The sequence below is a fragment of the Antedon mediterranea genome, chromosome 8 (genome assembly GCF_964355755.1).
Source record: "Antedon mediterranea chromosome 8, ecAntMedi1.1, whole genome shotgun sequence".
In the NCBI taxonomy this organism is placed as follows: Eukaryota; Metazoa; Echinodermata; class Crinoidea; order Comatulida; family Antedonidae; genus Antedon; species Antedon mediterranea.
In genome coordinates, this window is record NC_092677.1 from 10,583,219 (window position 1) to 10,597,630 (window position 14,412).

Below are 14,412 nucleotides of genomic sequence, written 5' to 3' on the forward strand. Positions count from 1 at the left end.
TAGGGGTTATCTCGGCATCATTCTTTGTTATTGCTCAATTTAAAAAAATGGCCCTAGACCAGGTCAAGATTGGGCAACATAATTGCCCTTACAAAGCAAGTAACACTAAATGTGCAGGTTTCACAATTGTTAAGGCCTTAAAACGTAAGTAATATTAAATGTTAAGTTGCTTTTTATCTGTGGAAAGCTTACCTGTAGTGGTCTGACAGTTATAGCCACCTGTATTTGGTTGTGTACATTCACAGACATAGTTTGGCTGATTTGGTTCGTTGCGGTTGTAGCATGCAAGATTGTTGCCGCATTGATTGACAGCACATGCTACCAGACAAAAATATTCAAGACCAATTAATTTTGGTTTGCAACATTTATATATCAAAAAATATTTTAAAAAGTTTGTGAGATCTGATCATAAAAAAGCTGGTTTTGAATAAAGACGAAATGTGATTTCATGAATAGGTTAAATAATGTACAGTAAAGTGGTTAACATATTTAAAAATAAAGGTTAACATATTTACAGGTAAAAACATTTAAAATCTGCAGAAGTCACATGGTATACATAATAAAAATGAATAAAACACAACATTTTGGGATGAGGAGTTAGATACATAGATTGAGTTATATACTACAAATCATCATGTTTCAATTCAAATGATGGAATCCACCAGATTAGTCAATATTTTGCTTTGTGTATGTAGGCCTAAATCTTGTCTAAGTATTATATTATGTCCTGTCATTGTAATGTATTTTTATATAAGGGTAGCCATAATAACGAGCCTTGCTCTTTGATTTGTTTTCACCATTTCACCATAAATAAAATTGTATTCTCTTATCATCACATGCAATTCGGAAATAAAGTTGAAAATTGATTTGTTAATTACATATTTAAGGGTGAGAAATATTTTACATGTTCTTAATTTGGTTTAATGACATAACATTTGTATAGGAAAACATTTATTACTTTAACATAATCCTATTATTATAATTCTTTGTATTTAAACAACATTGTGCATCTGTACCAATAATCAACATACCTTCAGATGCATAGAAGTTCTCGCAATTTACACCGGAGTAACTTGTAGGACATTCACAAACGTATGCTCCAGACGTAAATGCAACACACACACCTCCATTCAAACATGGGTTAGACTGACACCCAGTTGCAGCAGCTACAAAAAAAAACAAATTTGGCATTAAAGACAACAGCTTCTATTGTAGTTAAATACAGTATTTTACCATTTTTTACTGTTCTACTTCAAACAATATTGCATGAATAAACGTATAGTATAGTCGGACAATTGCTCTCTAGACAATTGCTCTACAGACAAGTACCCCCAACAGCTACCCTTTATGACAACTACTCCCTAGGAAAATTATCCCCAGACAACTATACTCTATGAGGCATTTGTCTGTATTAGGGTGTAATTGGGTTGCCCGAAGAGTAAGTTGTACTTGGTACTTTTTGGTTGTCTAGTGAATACTCCACAAGAAAGTCTGTCCAAATTGTCTGGGGGTTGGTTGTTTAGTAGTGGATTTTTTACATAATTTGTTGGTAATTTTGATCTTCCCTTTATCTGGCCCTGCCCTCAGCCGCACCCCTTTACCAGCCGTTTTGGCAGACTGCTTTACATACTTACATGCAAGAAGCTGACAGTTTGATCCCTGATATCCAGTAGGGCATGAACATTGGTACCACAATGCACCTGAAGTTCCTATATCTGTACATACGCCTCCATTAAAACATGGAGTTATGGTGGTGCAAGGTTGGTCGTACACTGTGGAAACAAACAAAATGCACTTGATAATAAAATAGAAATAATAATCAAAATCATATTTATAATCCACCCGTACTTATCAAAATCCTCGGTATTTCATTTAATATATTTAAATGGAGTATAATTTCATGATTGAATCTAACGTCTAGTCTATGCTAGCAAACTTTTGTTTGTAAACTCTGAGTTTGTCACTATTTGAAGTAATAAGGCCCTACTTTATTTCGAAACGGATACAACATATTGATTAACCAGATTGGTGTGTTTTACAAGGCCATTTTAGCTTCATTTGTTTACAAACTCTCCGTTTTTAGAGAAGATTGTTCTATAAAGTTTGCTAGTGAGGGCCCTGAATGATCAGTTCTATTAGGAACTGGATAGGCTACCCTCAGTAAATATGGTAATAAATAAAGCGACGTAGCCCAGTTGATAAACTTCAGTAAACTGCAGAAAACAAGTTTGCAGAAGTCTACACTAGCAACCTTCACTTTGAAAATTCGAGCAAAACTCCGAGGGTGGCAAGAAACAATAACCAAATATTGTTAGCAACTTCGGCAAACTCTGGAATCACAAACTTCTCTAAACAGTGACAAATTCAGAGTTTTCCAAACAAAATTTCGGTAAATTTTGCTAGTGCAGACTATTTAGGCATTTGAACTTAAACAATCTCCGAATTTGGCAAAACAAGTGCAGAAAACACGCTTGTAGAAGTCTACAGTACGTTACATAGCAAACTCGAGCGTAATTTGAAAAAGAAGAAGGGATTTTCAAAGTTAACTGGTGCAGAAAACAAGTCTGCACAAGTCACTCGATTTTTAAATAAAAAATTGGTAAAGTTTGTTAGTATAAGAAATAACACGTCAAACTCGGATTTTTTTCAATATGCAAACTAAAGTTTGCTAGACTCTAAATACATTTTTGTAACATATAGGCCCCTACAATCGTTGGCCTACCAAAGTAATGAGTAATCAACATTTGTGTAACCAAACATTCTGCTGTATCAAAGTTATAAATATTGGTACCCCATGTAGGCATATACCACCTTCATATAATGTTCATGCAAAGAACAAATTGTATTGTAGAGTATGTTGATTTACATTACACGTTTACATATTTAATTGTCTACAATAATAATACATACAGTATATATTTCTATTTTAGGGGTTTACATGTTCAAGGTTATTGTATAGCCTGTTATAATAAATTAATCATTCGCTAAGAGTCGCCAAACCAACATAATGTACTTTATGAATAAAATGAAGATGTATTGTAGAAACCACGAATCTGTCTATTAACACGCCCACATAAAATAAATGTTAGGCAAAAAGGTGCAGGAAGTGGTTAGGCCTATAGGTCTAATAAATGCTTTCTCTAAAATTAAAATGTAACCTTCCAAACGAATTAAATTTTGCTTGATAAAAAATATGTTTTATTTTTTATAAAGATGTGCCTCGAAATATTCGTCTACTAATCGTTAAATTGAGTTATTTTGGCTTTACAGAGTGACGTATGTTTCATTGTTTGGAGTTTACAATTGGGTTGAATCAACACGACAAGTGATAGCTGGTACAAATTGTTACGGATTGGTATACACATACAATACAGTGAAAAGCTTAACCACGCACATAGACGAACAATCGAGGTATTTCCAACAAAAGGGGTTCGTTAGCAAACAGTACCAATCATTGTAAAATAAGGAATTCTCTCCCAACCCATATTTAAGGTACCCATTGACAATACCGACAATACAATGCATTCCGCTTTAACAACGTCAATGTAAAACCACAGGCAAGATTGACACCAGGTCGAACTTATTGACTATATGAACTGAAGTCAATGGGGGTGATTCTCATGAAACAGATTGTATTGCGCAAGAGGTGTAGGACCGGAGGGGATATAGAGTCGGGGGGGGGGGGATGCGTTATCTCCTCTCTGCATAAACTGAACTTGTATAGTTAATTATCACTTTATACATATTTTTCTTTTATACATATTATATTCTTCCATCCACCTGTCCGAAACTAGCTCGTGCCCGGTACTTAATTATATTACAATATTTTGTTCATTTATCGTTGATCATATATTTGTTAAACATCTATGTTCATCTGCCATTATTTTGTAGTTAGCCTATACCATAAAGGTATAACACGTATAAGGATTGTATGAAAACAACATTTAACAATTCTATTTTGAATACGTATTTTTTAAGTCTCTGTGTATTAAATATTATTCCCTTTATACCTTGTACTCCTTTATCATTTCGAGGTAGGATTTGAACCAAACCAATAACAAACCAACTGAATATTGCGAATTCCACAGACACCTGCAGGGCTACTGTAGGGCATTCGTGTTTAACCAGAGTATATTTTATATTATTTTATAATTACGACAGAATTCATCTTTAAGACATTATCTTATAATCGTATTTAGCACCGGCCATCAATGCAAATATTTTCATACAGGCATATAGATTGATACAAACCGAAAGCTAATGACGAAAAACCATAGTAACAGTGTGGTATTGTACATATTGATTTAAAACTGCGAATATTGAATTGCTTCGTATTTTAAGGCTATCCTTGAAGTATTGTCATTAACTCGATAACAAATCTAATATTATCATGCAAGTCAATTTCAAGAATGAATGCAAAATCTGCTAATGTATTCAACCCATATCTATCTATGTATAGGTATTTAATTGTATTTCACAAACACATGCGGCCTGCTTCGTGTAATTCCTTTTTTTTGTTACATTCTTTCTTTATTTTTGCCTTGATATTCCTTTGGAATTAGAGCATGGCTGAAACAAATTTTATTTTTCAGTTCCATGCCCAGAATATTATTTTTCACATGAGACAATACAGTTGTATAAACACGGAGGGTTTCCTCTGTGGTAAAAGTAGCAACACTACAGTATGGTATTTAATTACTTGTAGTACGAGAGGCTAGTAGCGGGTACTGGTGCTACATAAAGTAATGCAGGTCTAATAGCAGTAACAATAATTTAGCAGAGAATAGGCATGTGGCAGTTGGTGGTCATTAGAAGGAACCATATAGAACCCATTATAGGTCATACGATAGTATGATGCTAAACTTAATTGACCAATTATTGCACTGTTTTACGCACCTGTAAAACATACATTTTGGTGCCCTGGTGCGTCTACGCAATGTAAACTCGTCCGTGCGCGCACATTGGAGGGGAACGACGAGAGAACAATTAACCCTCTGTTCATACCGCGCCCAGTACTCGTACAAATTATAGGTCATACCGGTAACTTATATAACACTAAAAACATATTACGATAGAATAAGAACAATAATATAATTGATTCTTACCTTGCGAGTGTGCTAAATTTAAAATAGATAATATCAAAATAAAAGAAATTGTGCCCTCCATGTTGGCGAATAAATTAATATAATCCAACAGATGAGAGCTGCGGTCTCAGTAACTAGATCTGACTATCAAACAGCCGCGTTCCCCACTTTTAGGCTATTTCTTTAGTTATAATTCACCTTATTTTTCATTGTTATCTTAAGCCTTAGTAAATAATGCAAGACCTCTATTGGGTAGTGATCAATAGATGAAACCAAGCGAATATATCACGTGACTAGTATAACAAAAGAAGGCATAGCAAATCTATGGGCGACTTAACATGAATGGGTACCAATACATCTGAACTCCGTGGCATTCCCGTACCTGGTACAATACTGTACTATTATACATAGGTCTGGTAGAAATAAACAGTTTTTTTTTGTTATGTAACGTATTATATCGTTTATAAATTAAAATTATATGTAAATAAATATATTATTAACATGATGAAGCCATTTCAAATTAGGGGTGTTTTATTAATTCCATGTTTGTCTTAATCCGGTTTCTTCATCCAGAGGAATCCGATTATGAACTCTAAAATCTATGGATCAACTAGTGGAGGTATTTTGTATTCAACATTCTCTATTCACCCTTTATTCAGCCACGATACTATAGAACGATTTAACTTTGACATTACAGTAGGCCTATAAATAGAAAGACTTTATGTCCGGCAAGAGAGAACAATCTTAGAATAAATGGAAAAGGGTATTACTGTAAATAATATGGTAACATCCATGGAGAGGAAAGCGCCTTTCTTTACGAACATACCTAATGAAAGTCGTGTAACAGTAACACGACTGCCATAACATATTCAAGCAGGAGGTTTTTTTTGTATTGGTTAATACACTACCTAAATCCTAACATGTTGAATCTTCTTATTTCGCTGGCCTCAGACATTGGTGGTTTACTTAAGTATCATCCGTGTCAGAGTGTTTTGGTTTTAGAACCAGGATTTGAACCAAAGATGCTGATAAGCAAACCTGTTAATAGTAACCACAAAGCTAAATATCTTTCCAATTCTAAAAAAAAAGTAGGACTAAAACGAAAAACATATATAAAATATCATATTTAAATAATTGATCTTATAATGTTTTAAAAATATTCGTAGTGGGATTTAAAAACATAAAATGACTAATATTATTATTAGTCATTGAATGTTCTGTTTGTGATTGTAATATACAAACACAACTCATTCATTCGTCATCACAACTCTTTATTCTTTAGGTTCGGACTTGAGTGCTTGCTTAAGGTCATTGTTCAGTCGGACGCCCATCTTATTCATGGCTATAGAACATCTTCACAGCAGTCATGTCAATATTCACTTCCCTAATTTGAAAATAATCTATTAACATACGTTAATCTGCTTGGTTGATAATTATGAGTAATAGTAGTAACATTATGACGTCACAATAGGCCTATAATACAATAAAAAAAAGACATTAATCAACAATATAATTGAAAAAATAGAATTAATTTTTAATTTTTTGCATTACCAAAATGTTTGTAATAAATAATAATTATTATTATTACAATAATGGTAGTATGATCATGAAAAACAAAGAAAATAGGAATGTTAACAAATGATATAATGAGGTGATGATAAATTACGTAATAGATACGTAAAAACACGAAACCAAGAACGATTACAAGACCAATTGATGAAAACATCGAGATTGTTACTGCATTAATAAAAATGATGTTACGGAGGCCTTCATGTGATGCCCTGTTTGAAATATAACATACAAATTGTAAACACATTTGTTCGGAGTTATTCTTAAATGTCTATGGCGTATACCATGTTCTTCATTTCATTTATTTATTTGACAAACAAACCATATTGTATTATATTATTATTATTATCATCCAATTCTACGATGCTATTTTTACCCCTTTTACGCCTTTTAATAAATTGATACAATAGAAAGAAGACGATAGATTTTTAGCATCATATCTATATGGTTAATTTGGTTAAAAGAATGAATGGCATAAAGAGTTTATTGTTAGGATACCAAGCAACTAATGACCGTGACATGTTTATTAATCATTTCTATGTACGCTTATTAAATGCGTTATTTGATCGTCTGTCAGAAGTTACATATGAATCATGCTTGAGAGGAAGCAGTACAGTCACGCCCAGTTCCGGCATCTTAAAATAAAGTGTACATGTTGGGGAGTTAATGCTAGAGACACGCCCAGTTTTAGCATCTTAAAGTACGGTTCACATGATGGGGAGTAAACGCTAGAGACACGCCCAGTTATAGCATCTTAAAGCATGGGGGAAGTTTCCTCCATGCTTAAAGTACGGTTCATACGATGGGGAGTAAACACTAGAGACACACCCAGATTTAGCATCTTAAAGTACGGTTCACATGATGGGGAGTGAACGCTAGAGACACGCCTAGTTAAGTTTCAATATTTTTAACTGCGATTTTAGCTTTTTGGAGTGCGCACAGAGTTTGTGGTAGTAGTAGTATCTATGGACACACCCAGTTTAAGCATATTTTAACAGTGATGGAAGCGTGATATGTAGATGCATTAGCAGCTGTAACCATAGAGGAATTAGTTTGCCTCCACTACTAAGAAAAGTAAACATTATAGAAAAGCATATCCATTCTGTAGTGGTAGGGTGGGAGGGCTGGGGAACTGGTACACAAAATAGCCTCTAAAAAAAAAAATGTTGACTGCGGAGATTAAATTTACCATTTTAATTTATTTGTATCCATTCTTGATAACAAGCTAGTGGTCTCATTCCGACTGAATAGTATAATTCTCTTTGTATGGATTGAACGGACTAAATAGGGGTGGTAATAAGGCGTTAAACTGACCAAACAATCACCAATTTAAATGTTTTAAGCCTCAATGGAGACGAGAGGTAATAAAGTAGATGTTTATTACACCTTCACACGTGAATAAATAAAATACCCGTGTACTTGACTTTTGCTGTGAGCTATGTATTTTTTTTATTTTAAGGTATATACTTCCAAATGTAAGCATTCATTAAAGTTGGCTATAATACATTTTAAAATAAATCTCTTTAATGTATTTCATAATATATAATAGTATAGTACACTGTTCTTGTAAAATATTATTCACCATTGACTTGTACGTTTAAACCATTAGTTTTGATTACATTGGCGTTGAGACTCTAGTAAATTATACAACCTTTTTGGTTTAAAAACGTATTCTATAGGCCTACATTTGATTATTTTAGAGAAGTCGGGATAAACAGTTACTTTGAAACTCGAGCGTTTGGTAGTTTTTACGGGACATTGTCACCTATTACTACATTTTTCTCACTAAAAAGACATAAATTGCCTACTTTAATACTTTGCACAAAAAAAGAACAAAGATTACTGTTAAATAATAAAACGTCATAGACTTGTGAAAAGCTCTTATACAAACACAATTTCCTAACATTTGTACACAGAAAATAAACAGCAAAACAATTGAATGTCTCAAATTTCAATCTTCAGTCAGGAAATCAAAATATTTAATGTTGCTCTAGGTTAAGATTAAACTAAATAATATAAAATGATCGTGTTGATAGCTTAGATTTGGAAAACTCAGCAAATACAGTGTTATCAAAGTAGATTAGATTCTCGGATAAAATTGCAGATTTAAAATTTAAAACTCCGAAAATACATTAGTCAGTTGACGATCTCGTTGGGTTGCCATAGCTTTTGGATCTGATGTATTACAAACAGTATTTCTGACCCATGTGGAAACAACTCTTTGGGAAACAGAGTTTTGACAGAGCTAAACTAAAGTTTATTGTCAGCAAAAATTACAATTAGGGACCTACAGTTTGATCATGTTTTGTTCTAACCCTGCTAGGCAACATTTACTAGTATTTAGAGAGAGAGACATTACTCTTTACTTTGGACGTGAAAGTTATTGGCCTAGCTCGGAACAAAACAATATAGAGATGGCACTGATGTGTTGCTAGTCTTTTTCTAGGCGAATCTCAGATTCATCAATAGAAAGACGCAATACTTTTGTCAAAATTAGTATGGAGACATTTAGAACACGCTTAATGAAACTTACATTTGGCTTCTTTTGGACAAAAACTGACGTGATGGTATTGTTAGATATTATAGTTGCTCATCCAAAACTATGAAATCTAGACAATGCTGATTGCTTTGAAGGGGTCACGGAGAAGTCATAAACTAGTGCAGGGGTTGTCATTACGCACTTTAACCACTTTAATGTCTCTGGGTTTGTCTTATGTTCGTTGATGTGTTGTTACCATAACCCTCGTAAAATGTGGAAGAAAATCCACCCTGTTTCGGATGTTTATGGAGAATTATCTGAATTATCTAGGTACGAAATTAATAGTAAACTAATATTATCAAAACCGTACATACTTTTTCTTAGAATATATTTTTTTTCATTTGGACATAATCGTATCACAGGAGGAAATACAATCTCCAATTACATAATTGAGTGGACTATGAGCAAATTAAACTATGGTGCTATACACCAAAATTACTAACAAAGTTTCTGCCATTTAGGAGAAAATTTCATTGTTGAATGCTACTTCTAAACTGGGTCTAGCTTCTGCAATGTGCATGCATATGGTGTGCGATACATACACAGTTACATAATCTTAGTTTTGTTCATACATAACTACATACATATATCGTTAACTTAAAACAACTTATTATTAATATCTGCTGATATATCTTGGCCTAACTCTAGTAAAACTATACCTTATCTGATGATAATTCGTGCAAATAACCGCATAAATAATTTACGGGATATTATCTCGAAACACTTGATTAAATCCTTAGAAAATCATATCCCATTGATGATAATACAATGGTATCAAACACAAAAGGTGTCCTCACGAAACAATAACAATATTAGAATTAACTGAACTGAGTCTAATAGCTAGATCGGTTTCTGCGATTTATTACACGGTCACTGTAAGTTGATTCAGTTCATGGTTTTTATATATTTTCTATTAAATATAGTAATAATAAATACTGTATTATGATATTTCGACAGTGACACCAAGAACCGAGACAAACGTATTACAAATGTTGATGTTGATATGTGTCGTGCGCAATTGTTTTTCGAATCATAAAATAACACTAACACTACAGTAACTTTCAATTGTATTTCAACGATTCACACCTTGTAACTTTCTTTGAAAAATAGCTGTTTAAAAAAGGAGTGTTCGGAAAGACGGCATTTTTTGCCAATGTAGAGCTTACTATTGTATGTCGGTTAAAAACAAGTCATAGTCCTAACTTAGGTTCGATTAGTAATATTTTATGGTAACATGCATGCTATACCAGTCGATAGTATACATCTAGGTTGACTTAATTCTACATTGTACAAATCATGACGACGCCGATGCAACTTAAACCCACAAATATGGTTGTGATATGCTTATAATAGTAGTGATATGACATCATAATGTCCATATATGAATATATAAAAAAACGAGCAAAATAATGATTTTGGTTCTGGGGAACTTTTTCCTTATATCACGGCTTCCTGTTGGACAATATTTAGAAAAATCTAATTTTCACTCAAAATGATTTATTTTGTGAAATCATAATCGTTAAAATAACCTATTCAATAAAAAAAATCTTGTTGACATTTTTTTCAGTGGATATCTTAAATTACAATCTCGAACTAAAAAGGCGAATTCATGGCATTTCCTCTCAAAATAATTGTCCTAAACAGTTGTATTATTGTAATAAAAATAATATTTTCCCCACGTACTCATTTATTATCCTGAAACACATCCGATTTAGATATTGGCTCTTTCATGATTATGAAAGAAAGTTTAATATGTGTACAAATATTTACGGACTATTCGAGAAGCGCGCCTACGCACTAATATACACAATACATGTCTGGTTTATGTTTTTATTTACCTGTTGTCATTGTAATCGTTATTGCATGGGACTATCCACTTTTATATAACAAAAATTCGTACATATACATGAGTATGCATAATATTAATAGTAAAACGGACAATATAAACAGTACAGTGCGCGTGACGCGCTTGAGAAAAACCGCGTGCACAAAACATTACTGTTTAGCTCTGTCTACACTATGATAAAAGAAGTGTGATGTGACCAATAATATGGTAGTGATGTGCCTAAATATAGTAGTGATATGACATCATCATGTCCATATATGGGCACATCACACTGTTTGACGTTACGTAATCGCGTGCAAATTGCTCTCCGATATGTGATGCATGTACAACAATATTTCCACGTGTTTTTGTCGAGAGTAGCTATATCGCTGTTCCTATTCACATGGAATGGGATATGTTTACTTTAACTTAAATGATTACAATAAAGGGTGCACCCTGATGTAAGAATAATACAGTCTTTCATTGACTAGTATACGTGCAAAGTAAACTTTCCATAGAAACTATTACAAGGCATGCATTATTGAGTATATTTACAGGCCATCTTAATTCTAATATTGAACAAATCTTCACATCATAATAGATAGATACCTACACCAGTGTAATTACAAAACAGTGGAACCCCACATTTGGGACACCCATATTCAGGGGACACACATATTCAAGGGACACCCATATTCAGGGACACCCATATCCAGGGGACACCCATATTCAGGGACACTCATATTCAAGGGACACTCATATTCAAGGATACTCATATTCAAGGGACACTCATATTCAAGGATACTCATATTCAAGGGACACACATATTCAGGGACACACATATTCAAGGGACACTCATATTCAGGGACACTCATATTCAGGGACACACATATTCAAGGGACACACATATTCAGGGATACTCATATTCAGGGACACTAATATTCAGGGGACACTCATATTCAGGGACACACACATTCAGGGACACACATATTCAGGGATACTCATATTCAGGGACACTAATATTCAGGGGACACTCATATTCAGGGTACACCCATATTAAGAGGACGGGGACACATTTTATTGTGCCAAATTTTTCAGCACAATGTTTTTTTCATAACAAAAGCAACAAAACGACAAAATATTAATATATAGGTGACAGAGCATGGTCTGATAAACTTCTATAACTAGTGTAATTAACCACACAACTCAATCCACGCTATACAATTCATAGACCTATATATTAACGACACGACACACATAAACTGGAAACTGTAACTTGTAAGCTTATTGATAAACAAAATAAAATAAAAACGATTCAAATAATCAATTGATTCAAATAATCGATCATATATTCAGCATGAGCAAATAAATCAATAATCAATCGCCCGATCAATCGTTATTAAAAGACATTTACAAAAAGTAGGCCTATCCTATATGAGTAAAAACATTAACAGAGAGACACCCACTCAAAAGCTATGAGGTGTATCAAAACGATCCATTAGAGTATTACTTAAAAGAAGTACAAAAAGGCCAATTTTTAAACTGAAAGATCGAAAACTAGATAAATTGAGAATTTGTGAAAAGGAGGTTAAATTGGTTCAGCCAATCAATATATTACAAAACTTGGTGGTAACGAGTTGATATCCAATCCAATTTGAACCATGTCACCAGTGGTCTAGTGGTCTGCATATGATCCAGGTTCAAATCTTGTTTGGTGCAGCTTTTTCTCATTTCATTTTTTATGTAACCTTATTTATAGAGGGAGACCCTAAACAGCGTATGGTGACAATCAACAGACCCTTATGATAAGTTTCTGTGTGTGACGATGGCTGTGTGTGTACTAATACACTGGGGTAACCCCCTACTCATCAAATATTTTCAAATTTCCAGTATATCACCTGGCGGTTCAGAGCTTCCTTATGTATAAATATATATATAACTCAAACTATGTCTCTTTACTAGGTTCAATGTTATCTATGGATTAAAAATAAATCAAACAACAAATGTCAACTGTTTCTTCTATTTTTCTTCCACATTATAATGCTACTTTCTTAACAAAAACTTTTTAGTCTTACTGAATTAAATGATACTGTATCCATGGATTGTACTATTAACAAAGTTTAATCTAATTCTTCTCTATTTCTTTCACCATTATTTTCATCCTCATTAGTTTTGTTAACGTACTCACTGTACAGGAGCCCAATATCATTCATATTAAAATCATTTTATAAATAATGAATGATTAACTATTATATGTATATATATATATACATACTGTATATTGTTTTCAGTAAAGGCCATGCTTATACAGCCACAGACAGGCTGCCAAAACTACAGTTCAATAATAAGGATTGAATTTATGGAAATAACCAAGATTGCCACAGCAAGACACACCTTACATTCTTGTCTTACATATTTGCAAACTATAAAAGCATGGAGAAATTATGCTATAAAAGTATTATGTGAAATAGACAGTAAATAAAGTCCATGGGGTTATACACGGTATTGAACAATACCAATATAAAGTAACAATTAGACAAAGGTTCTAATATACACCTTGAACGTGATTAACAGGCTTGACGAGGCATTCTGATCCCCTACTAGGCTTTAACAATATCATTGTACCTTACTAGTGGGCATGTTTGGATATTATTTATAATAAGGTGATAGCGTATAACTAAATACACTTTTATCTTTAAAAGTCAAAAAATGTCATTTTATGTCATGTCATTATATATCATTATTAATATTTGGTTTGGTCTTTCCTTGACTTCTTTGTATTGTATATGGCAGAAAATTAAATAAATACTAATACTATTATATGATTATTATATATGTTATATTATATATGTTATAGCATTGGATTGTCAATTTGCCTAAAAGAGTTTTTATTCTTAACAAAAAATAAATTTCTTTAGAAATTTTAATTAGCTGATTTAAGACGGCTTGGAAATATAGACAATATAAAAATAGTATTAACTTATACTTAAGAGTTTAAAAAGGTCAAAAGACTGAAGACAAAGATATTCAACCTATTCATGCATAAACATCTTTCTAAAAAATTACAGTCTGGTGGTCAGATTGATCAGATAAACTACCAGCAGTATCAATAAAATGAAATCATAAGCGTAAAACCCACCTGAAAGAAACTAAAAGGGACAAGGTCTCATAAGAATAGAACACTCATTAGGAGTGAAGTAACTAAACTACTAGTATTAAACTTCATAGGTACAACATATGACATCACTATGGAGGCAGTACACCACAGCATCTTTGTTTTCTATAAACGGTACTTATTTTCAACTCAAATAGTACAATGCTTTGGTTAATGAAATACAAAAGAGTATAAACCGCAAATTAATTTCTTTTTTTCAATGTTAACCAGAAAATTCACA

The 14,412-nt window shown here is 33.0% G+C and overlaps 1 protein-coding gene across 1 annotated transcript in view; it reads right to left on the reverse strand.

Annotated features, from left to right (window-relative positions):
- LOC140057604 (uncharacterized) overlaps nucleotides 1-5,208 on the reverse strand; it is a 63,296-nt gene extending 58,088 nt beyond the window's left edge. Inside the window, exons 1-4 of the mRNA XM_072103320.1 lie at nucleotides 5,106-5,208; nucleotides 1,635-1,772; nucleotides 1,032-1,166; nucleotides 193-318 (exon numbers count right to left, since the gene is read on the reverse strand). Of these exons, the coding sequence (XP_071959421.1) occupies nucleotides 193-318; nucleotides 1,032-1,166; nucleotides 1,635-1,772; nucleotides 5,106-5,166 (460 nt within the window). The 5' untranslated portion in view covers nucleotides 5,167-5,208. The remainder of the gene's footprint in view (nucleotides 1-192; nucleotides 319-1,031; nucleotides 1,167-1,634; nucleotides 1,773-5,105) is intronic.
- Nucleotides 5,209-14,412: the final 9,204 nt, after the last annotated feature.